We start from the raw sequence: 22,483 nt of genomic DNA on the forward strand, positions 1-22,483 counted from the left end.
TCATTTTGCAAGAATATTGAATTTGAAGTTAATGTGTTGAGGTTTTCAAAACTGAATGAGAATCTGTTATATATAAAAAAGAACCTTTTGGACTGCGACTAGATAGGACAAAAGGACGTGTGTTTAACAGAGGAAAAACTGAGATGTGTTTCAATTGGTATGTGTGTGTGAATGAAAGGAGACAGAGAGAAAGAGGGTTTTCTTTTGGCTCATTTCCCTGATCCTCAGTCCAAGGTGCACAGAGGACTGCCCCTACGAAATGTTCCAGTGTTAAACCAGCTATCCAAATAACACAAGATCAAAGCTAAATTTCACAGTGGAAAATGACAAAACAAGAAGAGCAGCAGGGATATATTCTCATCAATTGGGAAATGCTGTTTAAAGTCGAGAGGGTTTCTGAGCCCAGACCGAGAGAATGATTGACACAGTGGGCCCTCCCATAGGATCAAAGGCCCCCCACCTCATTCACCCTCTCACACCCCTGCAAACATTTATTCTTTAACCTTCCTATTCCATAGGACACTCTGTTTTTTGTTTTTATTTTGAGACTCTTCCTGGTTTTCAAAGGGAAGCCTGAATCTCTCTTGGGTGTGCAGAAGTAGTCACATGGCTGTTTGAATCCTTGCTCTGGTGTTTAATTGAATAGCTGACACTCTTCCCTGAGGGCAAAGGATTAAGGAGAGTTAATAGCGTTCCAACTTTTTCCCTCCTGTGAAGATGGCTAAACAACTGCTTGAAGTGAACTTCTGCCTGCTCATATTTAAGACTTAACCTGGACATGTTCAGGCACATTTTGCGCTCTGCAAAACAACCCTGCTGTCAGCTCTAGGCCTTTAAAAACCACCAAACAATTTTCCCTCCCCTCCCACCCCTTTGCACCCTGGAAACGATGAGACGACTTTGAAGGCAGTGGGTATTGTTTTGTTTTGTTTTTTGATCTTCCTTTTGATTCTTTTTAAAGTCTACATCCACAGCTTTCTGGCTGGAATTAGTAATGACTGGAGAGCTTCAGCTTCATTCAGTCAACATGATGTTAGGAAGAATCATAGAATTGTAGAAACTGGAAAGGATCACAAGGATCATCTGGTCCAACACAGCGTTTGAACTCACAACCCTGAGATTCTGCAGATGTTAAGAAGATGTTGAGAAGAAAAGTTTGTAGTGAAACTATTGATTAAATAGAGACAGATGCTCTTCATTTAAATACAAAGGGTGCATTTTCATTACATTCTCACAGCAACATAGCACATCTTTGAAATCCTAGGTCAACAGGTTCAAGTTATGGCACCACTATGAAGACATTACTGCGTTCTTGTTTCAATGACGCACAAATGGATCCTTTGGAGATGTGGGCTTTAGAACTGATAAACTCACAGTCTGTTGTACTGTGGAGTCTTGGGTTTCAGAGCAGATGTAGAGTTCCTTTCAGAAAAGATGATCTTAGTCCCTTGCATAGCATCTCTGATCACTTACATGATTTCAAAGAAGCAAAGGTACCGGTGCTTTAGCCCATATTTATGGAATCTATCATGAGTTGAAGCAGGTTTCTTTTCTAAGTAAAGAGTGTGGCTTGGACCAAACAAGCAAGAAGCTCCATCAGTGATGTGAAAGGTCAAGGAAACTAATCATAAATATACTTTCTTTCACTATGGTTTCACCTTTATGATGGGTTTGCATTTCCTTTGCAAGAGAGTTAGCCAGTCGGCTACTGCAAAATAAGATATTTCACTTGGAAAGTGGATTGGAAATAAAATCAAGGCTGTTGATTCCACATAGGATTCCTCTTTAGGGGTCCAGATTCCCATACGCCCAGTCTAAATCAGAATATAGTAGTTCATCACATGCCCCCTTACTGGTGTTTTAGTCAGCTACCCAGATCTTCCTCTACATTACTCCATTCCATTCCTTTCCCACTTGGATTTCCATGTCTTTCTGCCACATCCACCCAAATAGCATCGGGCTATTTGGGTGTTCTTCTCCCTTTTCAGATTTCCCCCTCTATTCTTTGTACTTTTCCAAACTGTGTGCTTCTCCCAAACCTGTTGATACCTCACTTGTTTGGTGTGTCATATTGGCTACATTAACAACAGTATCCTCAGCCTAAACAGCGGTAATCTGGGGAACAATTCACTGATACCACATTGTGATACTCTTTTTTTGAAAAAAAAAATAGACAACCTTAGACTGCTATGTGCCTCGCTAGAGTGTAATAAAAATGTGCTGAATAGTACAAACAGGTTTCTGAGAAAGTGGAGGCACATGAACCTTTGCAGAAGTTTTAATTAATATTGTCAGCAGCCCCGAGGCTTACTTAGAAGCAGGTTCTAGTGAAATGAATGTTAAATAAGGTAAATGGGATTAGCTTAGGGTACCCATATTATTTTCTGAAACGTGTATATTGAAGGGGACTTGTATAGCTTAATACTTGGATCAAGGGCTTGAAGTACCATCTGCTTAAATTGGTATCACTGGTACACTGATGGTGTTTCAGTCAGCTTTAAATAAAGAGTTGATGGTTGATACAGTGGTACCTCGGGTTAAGAACTTAATTTGTTCTGGAGGTCTGTTCTTAACCTGAAACTGTTCTTAATCTGAAGCATCACTTTAGCTAATGGGGCCTCCCGCTGTCGCCGTGTCGCTGCTGCATAATTTCTGTTCTCATCCTGAAGCAAAGTTCTTAACCCAAGGTACTATTTCTGGGTTAGCGGAGTCTGTAACCTGAAGCATCTGTAACCTGAAGCGTCTGTAACCTGAGGCACCACAGTAATAGGAAATGTAAAAATCTGAACAGATTTGTATGACAATCTTTTTAGGAGTTGCATGCATGCATCAATTTCTTGGTTGCCTTTGGACTAGCCAATGTGTTGCCTTCCAGATGTTTTGTGTCACATCTTTCATCAGCCCCAGCCAGCATGACCTACGGTCAGAGGTGATGATACTTGTAGTCTACAACATCTAAAAGGCACCACATGAGCTATTCTAGGATTGTATCATCAAGTGGAGACTTTTTTGTGCAAACTAGCCATCACAGGTACCACTTCATTGCAACTCAGTGCTCTTCTCTTCATAGAGTACATGCATTTATCTTGGGAGAGCGTGTGCAGGTTATCATGTTAGAGAAATTGAGCAATTCTGTGTGCCTATTTGAAGCAACCCGTATTTTCTTTTAAAGGAGACTCTGAGGAAGAAAAGCCACCTCCCATCTCTCCATATGGGGAAACCTTCCTTATCAGCTGCCCAGAAGACACAGTGAGTTGTCGTTTACTAGCAAAATTTCTTTTGTTCTAATGGAGTGTGGTGGAGATAATAAAAGAACATTATATGCTCTGTAGGAACTCCTGTTAGTGAGATCTGTGAACTGCCCTGAGACCTCTGGGTATAGGATGGTATATAAATTCATAATATAATAAAATATCATCATCCACCCAGTGCCAGACTGCAGAAGAGATTTTGTCAAGTGCAGAACTTCATTTTTGGCAACAAATGTTAGTGATGATAGCCCATTCACTGTTATGGAATAAAGTAAAGGGGCTTGTGCATGAACACTACTGGAGTTAGTGTTAAGCTTTCTCATTAATAATAATAATAATAATAATAATAATAATAATAATAATAATAATACCCAGCCCATCTGGCTGGGTTTCCCTAGCCACTCTGAGTGGCTCCCAACAGAATATTAATAATAATTATAATAAAAGCGATAAAAGATCAAACAATAAAAACTTCCCTGAACAGGACTGCTTTCAGACATCTTCTAAAAGTCAGATAGTTGTTTATGTCCTTGACATCTGGTAGGAGGGTGTTCCACAGGGCAGGCGCCACTACCAAGAAGGCCCTCTGCCTGGTTCCCTGTAACCTCACTTCTCACAGGGAGGAAACCACCAGAAGGCCCTTGGCTCTGAACCTCAGTGTCCAGGCTGAACGATGGGGTTGGAGACACTCCTTCAGGTATACTGGGCTGAGTGTGTTTACCAAACATCCATCTAGTCTTGGCCTGTGTTCTTTTTCTTGGTCACATAAGAGTGTGACAAAATATTGGGAGAAAGGAGTGGAATGCTAGGAGTTGACATATAAATTGCGTTACTTATTAGGAGGCCCACAAAGTTAAAAGAGACTGACTTTGTTTATATGGAACAATCTAGAAGACTGGACTCATTAAGACAGGGGAAGAAGAAGATTACAGAAAATTAGCTATGGTCGAAATGGGTGATTTGTTTAATTCAGCTAAGAAATGATGCATGCGTTTAGGATGCCAGGGTTTTTGAACTGGGGAAGGAAGCTGCTCTTTGCTGTGCTGTGATACCAGCATTGTGGGTGGTCAGAGGGTGGCATGGCAGCTACTACTTCAGTAGGGATCAGGTGACATAGGGTTTCATTTGATTCTGAAGAGCTACTGTCTTGTCAGTTTGGGTACATGTTGCTCTTGGGACTAGCCTTCACTTCTTGTTTCAGCCCAGCAAGGATAAAGAAGGTTGATGTTTTCGACTGTATTCCTAAACATATATTCAGAATAAATAGATGCCTTGTTGAGTTTGCATAAAACCCAGATCCCATGCAGTCATCACTTTATGCAAGTTTCATTTGCAGGATTAATGACAGGGAAAATGATATGAAACTAAGATGGAGTTGCAGACAAGAGGCAGCACTATTCACAGACAGGTTTTCCGTGTGGTTAGATGTAAGACTGAAGAAGGATATTGGGCCAGACATGGAGAACAGAAGGTTTTAGTTTATCGGAGGGATGCCTGGAGAAACATATTAATGAGACACTGGGGAATTGGAGGAGGAAGGTGCATCAGTTGGAACTTAAGGCGCTTGTCTGTCCTGAAAAATGAGCTTGGATGTTAGCAATACTGGGCTGTGATTTCAACCAAGAAAGAAGTCATCAGTGAGCAATGATTCTCCCCACCTCAAGGTTGACAGTCACAAAAAGCCTCTTGTTTAACATGCTGCCCTTTAAAGTGGTCAATTTACGTGTTCTAAAGCATTACTTGAGATAGGATTTGCCCAGTTGGTTTTTTTTTTCATTCCCCCTCCCTCTATTCGGAAGTGCAAACCCTTGTGACATTAACATATGAGAGTGCTGGAGGTGAAATAGTTAAACAAGTTACCCAGGGGGGTGGAGTCAGAGGGACTATAAAACCAACTCTGGGAGGGGCGAAAGGAGAGTTTGTTGGGAGTTGGGTGGTTGGTTGGAGTGGGAGTGAATTGGGATAGAGTCTGTGGGTAGGTTGAGTTAGTGTAGCAAAATAAGTTGAGTCAGGAACAGTTAGGGGCTAGGCAGACAAGGAAATATCTGAAAGGCGGTTTACTGAGTGAGAACAGGTAGTGGAAGTTATAGGTCTGGATAGGCACCCCATGATTGTAATTAACCGATACCGTTTATGAAACCACACACTTGTTAAACTGAAATAAATAAACAGAAGTTTATGTTCCAATTTAAACTTGGCTGGACTCAGTATTGTACCAGGTAGGGCCTGGGTGGTGGCAGCGAGAAATAAAGTGGCGGCACAGGGATCAATAGACGGTGAAATGTCCGGGGACCTTGTGTGATCACCACAACTCTCTCACCCTTTTATTATAGGGTTAGCCAACATGGTTCCTTCCAGATCTTGTTGGACTACAGTTCCCATTAGCTGGCCGTGGTCAGAGATGATGGGAGTTATAGTTCATCAACATCTGGAGGGCATCATGTTGGCTTTATTACAGATTGGTTTTGGAAATGTCCCTCAGAGGTTTGCTGCCCCGTCTGACGCAATCTCAAAATCCCTGCACTTGGATGTGTAGAACTAGTTTAGCAGTTCTATATATTGTTGTTGTTGGCATCTGTCTTCCCAGGAGACAATGGAAGAGTGTGCCTTGGGGGTAAATTCAAACCATTGGAGAGTTGATCAGGTAGTTGATTATTTCCTTGACATCTGATGGGAGAGTGTTCCACAAGGCAGGCGCCACTACCGAGAAGGCCCTCAGAGCTGGACCTCAGTGTCCAGGCTGAACAATGGGGATGGAGAAGCTCCTTCAGGTATACTGGGCTGAGGCTGTTTAGAGCTTTAAAGGTCAACACCAACACTTTGAATTGTGCTCAGAAATGTACTGGGAGTCAATGTAGGTCTTTCAGGACCAGTGTTATATTGTCTTGGTGGCCACTCCCAGTCACCAGTGTAGCTGCCGCATTCTGGATTAGTTGTAGTTTCTGGGTCACCTTCAAAGGTAGTCCCACATAGAGCGCATTGTAGTTGTCCAAGTGGGAGATAACTAGAGCATGCACCACTCTGGCGAGACAGTCTGCCAGCAGATAGGGTCTCAGCCTGCATACTAAATGGAGCTGGTAGACAGCTGCCCTGGACACAGAATTGGCCTGCGCCTCCATGGACAGCTGTAAGTCTAAAATGACTCCTAGGCTGTGCACCTGGTCCTTCAGGGGCACAGTTACCCCATTCAAGACCTGGGAGTCCCTCACATCTGCCCACCCCCTGTTTGTGTTTCATGGGATAGAAATTTGAGGGATAGAAATCCTGTTGCATTACTGGACGTCTCTTCTGCCTGTGCATGGACATCTCTGGATGCAACCGAAAGCCTTTTAGCTCTCCAAAAATTACCCATTTAACTATTCAGCTTTGGAATCTCTATTTGCAGGAAAACTACGTCAAAGAACTTTCAAGCACACCGGAAGAGAACAGAGACAACGAAAACACTCACGGGGAGAGCCTTCTGAACAAAACACGGTATTGGATTATAACTTTTGGTTAAACATCACACAATCCCTCTCTTGATTTAAATGCTTGGAACTAGAACATGTATATCAGAATCAGGATTTCGTGGGTTGGTGCTTTTTTAATACTCACAAATTGCATTATGTTTGCAACCAGTATACATCATTATTATTATCACCACTATTTCAATGAATTTCTTTTTGCCTAGTATGGGAATAGCCAGTGTGGTCTGGTTCTTGCACACCCCTGTGCTGCTGCTGCTCTCTTATTCTAGAATTCTTTCAGAAATCTCAGTTTTTTCCATTCTTTGTGCTAAAGTGGAGGCCTGATGTTACATAAGAAGCTGACAATGATCAAAAGTGTTCAGCTGTATAGGTGCTCCAACTTGATTTGGTCTACTGCCCCCTTTTCAGAAATAATAATAATAATTACTCCATGCTCCCTGGGAACAGAAAGACGCAGTGACAAATTTGTGTCATTTTATGTAGCTATATTTCCATAGTAAAGAAAGATGTCGTTGTAAATAAGACACCTTGAAGCTTGAAGTTATAAAATCATTTATTAAGCTCAACTGTAGTAACATTTGCATTACATACAGAAAATTAAGATAACGAAGGATAACATTAAAAATAATCCCAATGAGAAGGATGAGTCTGGTGCACAGACAAGCTGCGATCCACTTCCTGGGCCTGAGTGAAGCCCATTTTCTTACTTTCATTTTGCTTCCACCAGCCCCTTATTTTTATTCAATGCCTCCCAATTGCACCTGAGGATACTACCGCTCCCTCTGATCATTGCAGTGCCCCCCCCAAGGGCAGTATCACTCACTTTGGGAAACACTGCTCTAGGGAATCACTACCAACCAAGGGAGGCACCTCTGAGCTGGTAAACCTGGTGTGGAAGTGAGGATTAGGGCTATTTCAAATATTTTTATTTTTTTCCTGTTTCCCTCTTTAAGATGTGCCTAGCGAAGCAGGGATAAAATGGCCCAAGGCACACATCTTTAATAATGGAATGGTCAGAGGGAAATTGTGCCACGAGAAAGACTGGCTCTCCAGAACTCTGCTAGTTGTATATTTCAGATTACCGGTAATATCCTCCCATTGCAAATACTAATATCTTGGACTGTCTTCCCCCCGCTTCCCTGTACAAAGTGCCTGTCCTCTCGAGCACACTTACTCACATGTAATTTCCACCAAATTCTGTGGGGCTTATGTTACAGTAAATATGCTTAGGAGCAGAACTAAGTGTTTACAAGATGAAAACTGGAGAAAAGTAACATTCACTTGGCGTTAGTGCTTTCATCATTTTTTTTTTTTGGTTCAAAATAGTAGTAAGTAGGGTTTTAAAAATGCATGCTGATAATCCATGATCACAGTCACTGGTACGACCACCCATACAATAGGCCCAGTATGTATTATCATTGGGTGATATCCAACTAAACAATTCTTCTAGCCCAAGCGCTTTTCACTCTGTAAAGGAACTTCTTCTTGTGTGCCCCCTAAATCTGCTCCAGAGGGTTGGGAGAACCCCCCAGAACATAGTTAGGGGGTTCGCAGAAAGGGAAGAGGGAGAAGAAGTTCCACTGCGCAGCCAAAAGTACTTGTGCTAGTGGAACTGTTTAGTAGCAGTGGTACCTCGGGTTAAGTACTTAATTCGTTCCAGATGTCCGTTCTTAACCTGAAACTGTTCTAAACCTGAAGCACCACTTTAGCTAATGGGGCCTCCTGCTGCTGCACGATTTCTATTCTCATCCTGAAGCAAAGTTCTTAACCCAAGGTACTATTTCTGGGTTAGCGGAGTCTGTAACCTGAAGCGTATGTAACCTGGGGTACCACTGTATACGTAGTGGTTTCTTTCTAGACTGACCTTCATTTGAAAAGCAACAATATATAAAACGATATAAAAATAAAAACCTTACGTAATCTTAAAACATTAGACATTATAATAGACAGCAGAGACCAACAACCGGTTGCCAAAGTTCTAAATAGAAGACATAGCAGGGATGTAGAATCATAGACCTGAGCAAAAATTTGGCCACCCCCACACTTTCTTCTTCTTCTTCTTCTTCTTCTTCTTCTTCTTCTTCTTCTTCTTCTTCTTCTTCTTCTTCTTCTTCTTCTTCTTCTTCTTCTTCTTTTATTGTCATCCCAGTTCCTATTTTTGCCTGAAATTGATTGTACAGCCCTGTAGGTATCTCTGAGTAGGTGGTGGTGGGTGGCTCCTCCTACAGGATGTGAGTGGCGCTGTGGTCTAAACCACTGAGCCTCTTGGGTTTGCCAATTGGAAGGTCAGCGGTTCAAATCCCCATGACAGAGTGAGCTCTCGTTGCTCTGTCCCAGCTCCTACCAACCTAGCAGTTCAAAAGCATACCAGTGCAAGTAGACAAATAGGTACCGCTGTGTGCTCTGGTTTCCATCACAGTGTTCTGTTGCACCAGAAGTGGTTTAGTCCTGCTGGCCACATGACCCAGAAAGCTGTCTCTGGACAAATGCTGGCTCCTTGGCCTGAAAGTGAGACAAGCTCCACAACCCCACAGTCGTCTTTGACTGATCTTAACCCTCCAGAGGTCCTTTACCTTTACCTTTTTATCTACAGGAGGAAACATATTTGCAAGGCACTGCCTATATGTTTCAGCTGGAGGCACCATCCATTACAGTTGTGATGTGGAGTCTTCCCAGGCTAACCTACTTCTCGAACCACAATTCCCCAGTTGACACCCCTTGCTAGTTCTGCTTTGCACCCCGTTTGAGACATTGTTTGCCTGGATAGTGGCATATGTGTGTGTGTTTGCGTGTGTGTGTGTGTGTGTAGAAACCAGGCCACTGAGGAAAGGTAAAATTTACATTTTTTTCTGTGGTCACTTGTGCCTCTGGCTCTGGAGTTTAGCCCTCAGCCTGAAAAAAAGGTTCTCTTATCTTTCAAAAGCACGGCGGACTTCAGCAAGTCTCTTTACGACCTTTATGTGGGATGTTTTGTTGTTTTCATATGCTTGTTGTTCCGAATTAAATTGCAACGCCCTGTGGCAAAAGAGGAAGATTGATTGTCTGAAGTAGCGTTACTTTGTGTGTTTGCTTTCAGTGCTCTTAATAATCAGAAGCAGAAAACCGCTGAAGATGTGGCGAACAATGAATTAGTACCCCAGGAGGATACGTTTGTACCGCCAAACAGATTTGCTGGAGAATCAGAATACTCTTCAGTGAAAGAATATGCTCAATATACACGGAAAGGAAAATATAAAACATCAAAAAGGCTCAGACGTGGGAAGCTCGACCTCAGCGCTAAGGAGCAGACATATTCTTTCCACCATGATGATTTGGCCAGTAGCCCCAAAGACTCAATATCACCCTATGCTTGCTTTTATGGTCCTTCAGGAAAGAAGGCTAAAGAAGGATGGCTGGATAAGTTGTCTCCTCAGGGGTATGTCATCTTTAACTCTGAGAATGTTTCTTTCTTAATGGGACTTTGTAACATGTAAACAGTAGGTGACTGGTTCTGCTTGCTCTCCTTTTTGTCTTCTGAAAAGCCTGAGAGGTTAATGGGCAGCGGTAGCTTCGTAAGAAATGGTAGACAAACAGCACAATCCTAACCATGTCTCCTCAGAAATAAATCCAATTGAATACAATGAGTTATGATCCCAAGTAACTGGGGCTAGGATTGCAGCCTATCCACAGACTCCACTTTGTGCTTACTCAGAAATACGCCCCACTGTGGTCAGTGGTCAGTAGTGTGCAAAGGATTGCAGCTGATTGTTGTTATTGATATTAATTCTCTATTTTTTTTTGGTAACATCTTTATTGAAAGTTCAAAAAGTGCATAACTATATATGCACCAAACATGGTGAGACGCAAACAAAAAAGAGAAAAGGAAAAGAGAAACAGAACCCGTGCAGAAGGAAAAACAAAGGGGGAAGGGGAAAAACCCCAAACTGTATATTTTACAAGGTTGTTATTGTACTTCACCAGATCTTAACCTATGACAGTATTTGTAAGAATGGATTCCAAATATCATTGAATTTGCCCATGGCAAGTCTCCATTTATATGCAAGTTGTCTGTATGTTGTGAGTTTGTATAAGTTTTCAATCCAATCATGGAAGGGAGATGCATTTTAATTTTTCCAATTTTTGCTGTGGTAAGGGCATGGAGAGGCCACTTGTATTGTCCTTCTGTAAGGTTCCATGTGCTGGGTATATAATTCAAGAGGATATTTTTCTCTCTAAAGGTAAGGTTGTTCCGTACAGTTTTGTTGATGGTTTCAGGCACCTTCTGCCAATGAAAAAAACATATGTTGTAGAGAAGCATTATCCCTATTGCATCTCCAACGGTTAGATACCTTAGATAGCCCTTTTAAAAACAATTATTGTATCTTTATTTTTGAATCTTCTTATGATTTACGTGAAAATTGTTTCAATTTGGTTGTGTACTTTCTGATGTGTTTTTTTTTTGCCTTTTTATGTTTGTAATTATGTACCATAAATCTTTTAATGTTGTAAGCCTTCTTGAACATGGTTTTAACGATGGGAAAGCGGCATACAAATATGATGATGGTGATTATTCATCTGCAGCATTGGTGTTCCACCTCTCCAAATAACTCCCCCCCCCCCTTTTTCTTGATTTTCACACAGAAAACATGTGTTTCAGAAGCGCTGGGTAAAATTTGACGGTGAAAGCATTTCTTATTACAATAATGACAAGGTAAGTTTGCACTGGTCAGATAATATGTACTTGGTTAGATCTGTTAGTATGTACAGTCATACCTTGGAAATCAAACACAATCCATTCTGGAAGTCCGTTTGACTTCCAAAACAGTTGGAAACCAAAGTGCAGCTTCTGATTGGCTGCAGGAAGCTCCTGCAGCCAATCGGAAGCTGTGGAAGCCCCTTCAGACATTCGGCTTCCGAAAGAGTGTTCGAAAACTAGAACACTCACTTCCGGGTTTTGATTGTTCGGGAGCCGATTTATTTAGGAGCCAAGTGGTGTTTGAGATCCAAGGTACAACTGTACTTAGTCGCAGCTTACTGGTTGTACAAACTTAGGGGAATGTTGCACACCTTCCAATTCTGCTAAATATGCATTGAAGGACGAAAGAAGCAGTTGCTATAACACAGCATTGGGAGACCTTTTTCAGCCCAAGGGATGCACTTCATAATGGGCAACTTTGCAGCAGCTGTATTCCAGTGGTGTGTGAGCACTGGCCAAAGTGGATGCAGCCAAAGAGATGACTTTCAACTTCAGTAGACTAGGCCATACTCCAGCCACGCAAAGGACAGAGGCTTCTACACACACCTGCCTTTGCCTGTGCAAGCAAGAAGCACTAATTTCGTTGTCCCCGAGAGGGGGCAATGACAATAAAGATATTATTATTATCAGAGTTCAAGGGCATTTTTCAGCCAAAGCACTCAAGCAAGTCAAGGATCAGGGCTGGGGAACGTTTAGAGGACTGACTAGAGAGGTCTGGACTTGAGCGACTTTGCTCTTGGGCTTGAGGTTCCCCACCTCTGCCATAGTGGGTGGCAGCCCCATAAACCTACATTTTTTGCTCATTTGAAACATTTATACCCATCTGCTTGAGGACACTCCAGATGCTAGCTTACAATTGCAAAACCACACACATGGTTATTCAGAAAAATACTGTAAAAACAGCACTAAAATACAATCCTGGGCTGTAGGATTTTATGCCCTACTAATAATTGTAACTGGGACGTGGGTGGCGCTGTGGGTTAAGCCACAGAGCCTAGGGCTTGCCAATCAGAAGGTTGACGGTTCGAATCCCCGTGACGGGGTGAGCTCCTGTTGCTAGGTCCCTGCTCCTGCCAACCTAGCAGTTCAAAAGCACGCAGTGCAAGTAGATAAATAGGTACCGCTCCAGCGGTGTTTCCGTGCGCTGCTCTGGTTCGCCAGAAGCAGCTTAGTCATGCTGGCCACATGCAGACAAAACCAGCTCCCTCAGCCAGTAAAGCGAGATGAGTGCCGCAACCCCAGAGTCGTCCGCGACTGGACCTAACGGTTAGGGGTCCCTTTACCTTTAATAATTGTAACAGTCTCATCCTTTGTTCACATGTTGGAAAAGGAACCTCTCTTATGGTTTCATTTTAAAGACTAGTTGAAAGCATTGTTCTGTAGCAGTTGAGACACTGATGTGATTTTAAGTGTGTGTGTGTGTGTGTGTGTGTGTGTGTGTGTGTGTGGCAATTGTTTAAAATTTTGATTAAAGGATGCATTTCAAAACAGGGAAGGGAAGAGATTGTGGAATCCTCAGTAGCTTACACTTACCTGTGCTGGATATTTTCACTGTGACTGTAATGCAGCAGCAGTACCAAATTCAGACAGTAGATGCCTGCAGACACCAGTACATAATTTCTGGAAGGAGAGCAGCCAGAAATTTTATAATCAAGCTAGTCCACTATGCTGAAATACACAGCAATGATGCTTCATGTATGGCAACCAGTTTTACCCTGAGAAAAATAACAAAGTACATGTAGTGTACAATAACCCCCACATACATAGCGGTTGTTGTTATTGCTGGTAGGAAATGCTGAGTAGGAAATGTTCATGCAACTGCTTTCACTATAAGACAAAACAGCCATTCTGCTACAATTTTTCTACTGCTCTTTGAGCTCATCTCTTCTGCCGTACAACATTTTTTGGACCTTTAAAGCATATAATAATAATAATTTTTATTTATACCCTGCCCTTCCCAGCCAAGGCCGGGCTCAGGGCGGCTAACAATCAATAATAAAAACAAGTTGAATGAATACAACTTAAAAACAAGATTAAAATACAGCATTAAAATATTGAAACATTAAAATATTAAAATGCAGCATCATCACAGGAGGAGAAAGGAAAAAGAAAGAGGGGTAGGGAATCAAATTGGCTCCAAGCCAAAGGCCAGGCGGAACAACTCTGTCTTACAGGCCCTGCAGAAAGAAATCAGATCCTGCAGGGCCCTGGTCTCATGAGGCAGAGCGTTCCACCAGGCCGGAGCCACTGTTGAAAAGGCCCTTCAGAAGTGTTCCATGCACATTGTAGCATGAATGAGTAGGGAATGGGGCAAGGTCAACTAGCCCAAACCCCTGGCATCCACACATAGAGTGTGAACATCTCCAAGTAGGGAGACTTAGTTTGTGTCCCACTGTACACAAAGATTCCCTCTCTGCAGACATTTACGCTGTATGTGACGACATCAGCTGGTGGAACCTGTTGGTGTGGCCTACTCATGTGTAGGTACAGCACATGAGCAACACCCTGAAGGGGGCTAGGCTGATTGTGATTGGAGACTCTCCTTTTTTGCAGGCCGTATCAAAATTACACTTTGCCATTGGTGCTATTAGTTCAAATAGGGCTTTTCAAGTGAGACTAACTTGTACCTTCATAGACTCTTTTTATTGCATTTGATACAGGAAGTGTACTCTAAGGGAATAATCCTCCTCTCTGCTATGTCTGCAGTCAGAGCCCATGGGGACAACAAACTTGAAGTTGTTACAGCACACAGGGTATTTGTCTTCAGGGCTGAAAAGGAAGGTAAGATGGATGTATTTAAGGGCCATAGCTGGTTCATTCTGTTTTTCTGTTGGGTTCCAAGTGTTCCATGTGCTGGATTGAATATTTTGTGGATGATATTTCTTAAGAAGCTTTTATTCCAGTTCAAGGATTACAACTTTATTTGAAGTCCAGAACAAAATGGGAGCAGTTATTTCCTTAGTGATGTGTTTGAGATCTTTGCTCTCTATAAGTCTAACATTTATTCCTGTAATGAACTCAAGAGGTTCTGGTCATATTGAGTTTTGTATCTTTCAGGAAAAGACACATGCAATTTGTCACCAAGCCCTTGAGTAGCTTGTCTTATGAGTCCCAACAGATAATGTCTGGATCTACTATACAGCTACTGTACAGTTGACCTCTATCTTTGAGGGATTTTCCCATATCCCAACAGTTATTTTAAGACATCTTTATAAATTTGACAGTCGTCAGCATTCTAACTTGGGTTGGATAAAGACCACAGGAACATTGATGAACTCAGATGGTCCTTTAGTAAGTGCTTTACTGCAATGGTTCACATAATATTGCAATAACTAGGCGCTACCTGAAACATGTGGCTGTAACTGAAAACAGCAGCTTTACATCTCCTCCTCATCTCCATTGATAACATGTTACAAAGCAAGGGGGGGAAATGAAGATGATAAAAGTAGTGTTAGGGCTTGTTGTTGGACATCTGCTAAGGCCCAGGCCTCAGCAAGAGGCCCATTGCCAAGTCCCAGAGCCCCCCAAACTCTTTTGGTAGTACACCTTCCTGTCTGTTCACTGTCCTTTTCTGTGAGAGGTCAAAGTTGGCAATAGCCAAGAGGTCAAATGGGTCCTCTGAGTCAGGAGCACTTTCAGGACCTTGGACAGTTCACACGGTTCTGCTGAAGCAGCTATCCAAGCTGTGGTCTCTGCAAGAGCTTAGATCAGTGGTACTTTGGTTCTCAAACTTAATCCATTCTGGAAGTCCGTTCCAAAGCCAAGGCATGCTTTCCAATAGAAAGTAATGCAAAACAGATGAACCCGTTCCAGACTTTTAAAAACAACCCCTAAAACAGCAATTTAACATGAATTTTACTATCTACTGAGAGCACTGATCAATAAAATGAAAGCAATAATCAGTGCACTGTACTATAAAATTAATAACACAGTATTGTAAATGATAAAAAATAATAATTCTTACCTGCACTGTTGATAGTCATTGTTTGGATGGTGGGCTTTTATCCATTTCCACAGTCACACAATCAATCAATCAATCAATCAATCAGTAGCGGAACTGGGTTCCACACAGTCACAAAAACAAATTAACTGAAAAAGCCCCCGAAACAAAAATGCAAAATAAATAGCAAAAAGAAAAGCACCAAATACAGTGTTTTTAGTGTTTTTATAGTTGTTTTGATTTTGTGTGGAGTGCCCTACCTGGTTGGATGGAGCAGCCAAGCAATTTCGTTGTCCCCAAGAGGGGGCAATGACAATAAAGATATTATTATTATTATTATTATTATTATTATTATTATTATTATTATTATTATTAATCCATTCTGGAAATCCGTTTAACTTCTGAAATGTTTGAAAACCAAGGGGCGGCTTCTGATTGGTGCAGGCGCCCTGGAAACAATAGCCAACAGCCGCATTGGATGTCCGGCTTCTGAAAAACATTCGAAAACCGGAACACTTACTTCTGGGTTTTCTGGGTTTGGGAACCAAGGCCTTTGAGAACCAAGGCATTTGAGAACCAAGGCATTTGAGAACCAAGGTGTTTGAGAACCAAGGTACCACTGTATATGTTCACTGGATCTATAGAGAAACAAGCCTTGTCTCTCCATAGGAGCTGGTTGGCTGGTAAAGGGTCCTTGCCTTAATTTATAGTCATTGGGAAGAAGAGAGTCTGGATAGTGCAAATAATCATCTCTGGTCATGTAAAATCTGAATAATACTTTTTGACTGCAATATAAGAATGAGGAACAAGGGAAAATATACATGAGAGGACTAACAATGTGCAAAACTCTAGTGTAAAGTCACGATAGAAAAGTAAAGTAGCATTTTCAGGACTTTTTATGAAATGGTTTTAGTTTCTTGGGACCTTTTTTAGCACGTATTAACACCCCTGAAAAGCTGTGCTTTCTGCCATCTGGTGTGAGTCACCATTCAGTACAGAACTGACAAAGAGCAATATGAAGTTGATGGCTCGGGTGTGAAGATTGAAGAAAATCAGGTTTCGGTTTTCTTGTGACTTACACACATATAGATAGATAAATACAGATAATACGTTGTCATTTTTTGGCAGTGTTTCCAGCCACTTTTTTTTAGATACCGCAAGCAGGGCTTAAGCTCAGCAGAGGAGCACTGAGCAATTTCTTCTGTGTTCATATATTAACCTTTCGCGTGTGTGATGCAGAATCAATATGGAAGATGATTGTACAGGTTGAATTATTTATGGAGTGTGTGTGTGGTGTGTGCAAAATCCGATGGCCATAGAGTATTAAGAGGGGAACAAGAGTTGAAACATTTTAGCTAGTTACCTCTTGAACATTCTACTGGCAAAAGGTGAATCACACAGGAAGATGGAGGAGCCGTTAACCTAAGCACTACTTGGATGTGATTAATGGAAATCACATGTAAGGTCAGCGTACCAGAGTACCTTTTGGGTCCAGAGAACTGAGGAGGCTGGTTGTGACTGATTGGGGCTTTGCTATGTTTATAGCACTCAGGGACGTGGGTGGCGCTGTGGGTTAAACCACAGAGCCTAGGACTTGCCGATCAGAAGGTTGGCGGTTTGAATCCCCGTGATGGAGTGAGCTCCCATTGATACCTGACAGTGCTGATACCTGGCAGTGCCACTGTAGGAGAAGGCAATCTTAGAACCCAACATTACTGAATGCCTCCTTTTTGAGTTTGCCTGGTCCTTGGCTGAGGACTTCCAGTGTCAAGTATAAACTTAGCTTTTCCAGAAGGCGTTTCTTCTCATTTATTGGATACATGCAGAATTTTTCCTTTCCCTATTAAGTTAGCTATAGAATTGGAGTGTTGTCTGTCTTCCTCATTAAGATGTGTTGTGTGCTATGGCCTTTTTGCAATGATAGTTGCAGTTAATTTGTTGTCCTTTTTTCTTTTTTCTTTTTTCTTTTTTCTTTTTCTTTTTGCTGCCCAAAGTAGCTAATATGTGCTGGCAATCATATCACTTTTGTCAAAAAGTGGCCACAGTGGAATTGTTTGTTTATTTGTTAAAGGTGGACATAATTTCATTAGTGTTTATAGCCATTTAAGCCAAAAGATTTATAGTTACATATGCCATTAAAACCAAAGAGGCACAATTGGTTAATGTTTATTATAGTACCCACAAATCTGTTAAAGCTTCTTCTTCTTCTTCTTCTTCTTCTTCTTCTTCTTCTTCTTCTTCTTCTTCTTCTTCTTCTTCTTCTTCTTCTTCCTCTTCCTCTTCCTCTTCCTCTTCCTCTTCCTCTTCTTCTCCTTCCTCTTCTTCATTTAATTTCTACACTGCTTTATACTTAAGAAAAGATATCTAAGTGGTTTACAACCTACATGAAAACATCAAACTAAGCTATCTAGAATAAAACATCAGTGAAGAAAGTCAAATATAAAGCATACATTCAAAGCAGCATAATTAATGGGAAAGTAAAGTATTATACTAAAGATTTCAATGTAAAACATTAAAAAGAGGGCAGTCGGCCACAGAATGCACATTTAACTCAGCAAAGTTAATTTTTTATCTTAAATGTTTCAGAAGAAAACATTACTAAGTGAAGTCTAATAAAACAGCATCCTTAGCAAGATACTAAAATATTATCATAGGCTGCTGTTGCTGTCGATCCTGCCAATGGTGGCTGTGGAAGCTCAGGACTGATGATCTGAGTCTGCACTACGAGACAGCCAAGACGGATCTCTGGCCTCTTCAGCAGCCTCAGCTTTTGTAGCTGGAGTCAGTGCAGACCTTATTGCCCTATCCTTCTTTGCTGCAACCAAGATAGTCTATGAAAATTGCAACTGCGAAACTGCTCTATTGATATGGACAATAGAAACATAGAGAAAGGGGACTCAGAAGCACATATCTCCTGTGATTAGGAGAAAAACACACACACAATATGGCTCTATTCATGGAAGACAAAGTCATGGACGACAAAGTTGAGAGCTAGTGTGGTGTAGTGGTTAAGAGCGGTAGTCTCGTAATCTGGGGAACCGGGTTCGCGTCTCCGCTCCTCCACATGCAGCTGCCAGTCACACTTCTCTGAAGTCTCTCAGCCCCACTCACCTCACAGAGTGTTTGTTGGGGGGGGGGAGGAAGGGAAAGGAGATTGTTAGCCGCTTTGAGACTCCTTAAAGTGAGTGAAAGGCAGGATATCAAATCCAAACTCTTCTTCATCTTCTTATTATTATTCATAAATCTTCCCCTCTGACATTGTGTTGGTCACACAAGTAGACCACTACTATGAAAAGATATTTCAGGAGAGGAGATACTTACTCATCTAAGTGGCATTTATTGCAACATACCAGTATATTATGGAATGAATTGTGTCTCACATGCCTAGTTCAAAGGATACAATACATCTGCAGGATTACTTATGTTTCAAGTTCATTTTTCCACCTTATTTCCAGATTAATGTCCTGCCTTTCAACATTGTGTCCCCAAAGCTTATGTCGGTGTTGTGAAACAAAGTCATAAGCAAAACATTTTAAAAATTCAACATTAAAATCGTGTTGAATAGTTGCTTGCAATGAGTAGTTTTTGAGCCATTTTCTTCTCTTTTTTTAGATGAAAGAAATGACTGGATTGCTACAATACTCAGAGCTATGCAGTCGCAACCTGAAATCTCTCGAGTGAGAACCGCTGTCCCTCCTGAGAAAAGCGGGTATCTGGAACTGAAAGGATACAAAGCCAAAATCTTCACCTTGCTGCAAGGAAACAATGTGTGGATCTGCAAAAATGATCAGGTAAAATATCTGGCTTTTCTTCCCCCCCTCCCAACCTGAATCGTAATCAGTAATCGTATTAGTGCTCCAGATGAAAATGCTGTATAGTATTTCTCAAACTTTACAGGTATGAAGCATATACAGAATGACAGTGGCATTGTGCTTCTTATGAGAAAACCTGGTTTGTGGGTGAACAGGCCCTGCATTAAATCTCACTTGCAGCCATGCATTTTCATCTGATAGCCTCAGATAAACCTGTTTTCCACTACTCCATATGTGAAACTACTATAATCCGGCAAAGAACTGCGTGCCAGAAGAAGAGATGGCCTGTTTAAATACAGGATGAGTGGACCTGAGTGAAGCCCTCAAGCCCAGTCAGGTCCACCCGTCTTCCAGGTTCTTGCCCCTATGCCTGCCTGCCATTGTCCAATTCAACAATAGGGCAGAATTCAAACTTCCCCGGCCATTGGGAGGGCTGCGTGGCCTTCCAACCAGGAATTCCGCCAGCTAAGTTGTTCCTGCTGGGGAGGGCCAGGGCAAGGTGCTGGCAGCCTGCAACACCACCACACCTTAGGTAAAGGTAAAGGGACCCCTGACCATTAGGTCCAGTTGTGGCCGACTCTGGGGTTGCGGCGCTCATCTCGCTTTATTGGCTGAGGGAGCCGGTGTACAGCTTCCGGGTCATGTGGCCAGCATGACTAAGCCACTTCTGGCGAACCAGAGCAGCACACGGAAACGCCGTTTACCTTCCCGCCGGAGCGGTACCTATTTATCTACTTACACTTTGATGTGCTTTTGAACTGCTAGCTTGGCAGGAGCAGGGACCGAGCAACAGGAGCTCACTCCGTCGTGGGGATTCGAACCTTAGAATGAGGATATTTCTGATAAGGCCAGGAAAGGTTTCCATTGATGTATTTTTGATGAATGAAGGAGATAAGAATTCAAATGCACCTGAAATATTAGAAGTGTTGTGTGTATATATAAATCTTGATGTAAAAAGGTAAAGGACCCCTGGATGGTTCAGTCCAGTCAAAGGCGACTATGGGCTTGTGGCCCTCATCTGGCTTTCAGGCCGAGGGAGCCGGCGTTTGTCCACAGACAGCTTTCCAGGTCATGTGGCCAGCAGGACTAAACTGCTTCTGGCACAACCGGACACCGTGATGGAAACCACGGAGCACGGAAACACCAGTTACCTTCCTGCTACAGCGGTACCTACTTATCTACTTGCACTGGCATGCTTTCGAACTGCTAGGTTGGCAGGAGCTGGGACAGAGCAATGGGAGCTCACCCCATCATGAGGATTCAAACCACTGACCTTCTGATCAGCAAGCCCAAGAGGCTCAGTGGTTTAGACTACAGCTCCACCCACTATATATTTCTGGAGGAAGGCACTCAGCTTTGTGGCAAAGCATATGCTTTGAACACAGAAGGTCGTAGATTCAATCTCCAGCATGCCCAGGGGAAAAACCCCATACAGAGAGGTTAGGGAAGATCACAGCCTAAGACCCTGGAGAGTCCCTCCCAGTCATCATAGACACTATTGGTCTGACTTGGTATAATGTAGGCTTTTCAGTCCTAAAGTAATGGCATACAGCTGCTAGGTGGGTTACATTCAGTAAGGGCCTTTTTAACATTGCTTTCTTCCCACTGATAGCATTATGAGTAAGGCCTTAATTAATTAATTAATTACAGTGGTACCTCAGGTTACAAGCACCTTGGGTTACAAACACTTCGGGTTATAGACTCGGAAGTAGTACCTTGGGTTAAGAATTTACCTCAGGATGAGAACAGAAATCGTGCAGTGGCAGTGGGAGGCCCCATTAGCTAAAGTAGTACCTCAGGTTAAGAACTGTTTCTGGTTAAGAACGGACCTCCGGAACGAATTAAGTTCATAAGCAGAGGTACCACTGTACTTAAATCAATGTCCCGCTGTCCTCCTCCACAAAGGTGTACCTCGAAATGGCTTATTTTTAAAACAGACATTAAAAGACAGATTATCAGACTAAAAACAGCGGCATAGAAACAAGGCCAAAAAGAGCAACACTCTGAGTGCTCTCAGTTACTATGCTAAGCAGCAACTGAATCCAAAGCTTGATTTAAGAAGGAAAATGTTCAATATTTTCTGCTGTAACACATGTAAAGAGGAATTTAACCTCTTGTGACAAGGAGTTCCTCATTAAGGGGCATCGCAACAGAGAAAACCCTCATGCGCTGCCATCAACCTTGCCTCAGAACGCAGTCACCCACAAAAGAGCAGATTGACATAAGAGGAGTTGGTAACTTAGTAAGGTAAGCTTCATCCTAGCCTGTTCTCTGATTTTTTGCTTTCCATACATCACTAAATATTGGCCAAATGCTTCCTTGGCCGAATTCTGAGGCTACTGGTTACAGATTCTGTGGAACCTGTAACCTCTCTTTGATGCTGGGCTGCAACTTCCATTATCCCTGACCATGAGAGGAGAATGGAGTTCATCACCATCTCATCAGTTTGGAAATAGAAACATTTCCTCCTCCACCTCCACCTCCTCCTCCTCCTCCTCCTCCTCCTCCTCCTCCTCCTCCTCCTCCTCTTCTTCTTCTTCTTCTTCTTCTTCTTCTTCTTCTTCTTCTTCTTCTTCTTCCTCTTCTCTAAACTCCCATCAGCCCCAGCTAGCATGGCCCATAGCCAGGGATGATTGGAGTTGTATCCATACAACATAGAACCAAAGACTCCCATCCCTGGAATATATCTTAGATGCCATTAGAGGTATCTAGCATTTTTATTTATTTTTTCTCCCAGAAAGAGGTAGTATATTCTGTTGATTGATACTTAGGCAAGTACACAGAGTGTTGTGAGAGTGCTGAAATCCTCATCTATCCGGGAACTATTCCCATGGTGTCTCCCATAGGTTTATTTTAATGGTAGCGTTAAGACATCTGTCTAGACTAATAACAGTGTTTGAAAGCAGAAGAGGTCAAGTTGATATACTGATGGCTTTTAAATTTGATAGGTAAAAGTCCAATAGTATATTGCAGCATTTTTCAAAAAAAAAGCTAAACATAATCGCATGTCCATTCCGAAGTTTATTGATAGTGCAACTTCATGTCTGAGCTTAATTTCAAACTTCAAAGTTTTTGATAGGGTAAAATCTTCTGACACAGAGAGATTTCTAATCTGAACACAGTCTGTTAAGTACCTTATGAATTTATTAGTCGCTTTTCAGAGCTAAAAATGGAACTGACACAAAAACAACAGGCCACATTAAATAAGAAAAGAAAGTAAAATGCTCTATTAAAATGATATACGTACATTAAAATAATTTTTATATTGCAATGTAGCT

The 22,483-nt window shown here is 42.0% G+C and overlaps 1 protein-coding gene across 3 annotated transcripts in view; it reads left to right on the forward strand.

Annotated features, from left to right (window-relative positions):
* Positions 1 to 22,483, forward strand: part of ARAP2 (ArfGAP with RhoGAP domain, ankyrin repeat and PH domain 2) — a 129,013-nt gene that overhangs the window by 22,909 nt on the left and 83,621 nt on the right. For all 3 annotated transcript variants that reach the window (XM_081924326.1, XM_081924325.1, XM_081924324.1), the window contains 6 exons: positions 3,173 to 3,249; positions 6,637 to 6,725; positions 9,795 to 10,133; positions 11,339 to 11,408; positions 14,114 to 14,234; positions 19,006 to 19,184. In XM_081924326.1, the coding sequence (XP_081780452.1) occupies positions 3,173 to 3,249; positions 6,637 to 6,725; positions 9,795 to 10,133; positions 11,339 to 11,408; positions 14,114 to 14,234; positions 19,006 to 19,184 (875 nt within the window). The remainder of the gene's footprint in view (positions 1 to 3,172; positions 3,250 to 6,636; positions 6,726 to 9,794; positions 10,134 to 11,338; positions 11,409 to 14,113; positions 14,235 to 19,005; positions 19,185 to 22,483) is intronic.

This window comes from Podarcis melisellensis, assembly GCF_964234715.1.
Source record: "Podarcis melisellensis genome assembly, chromosome: 9".
In the NCBI taxonomy this organism is placed as follows: domain Eukaryota; kingdom Metazoa; phylum Chordata; class Lepidosauria; order Squamata; family Lacertidae; genus Podarcis; species Podarcis melisellensis.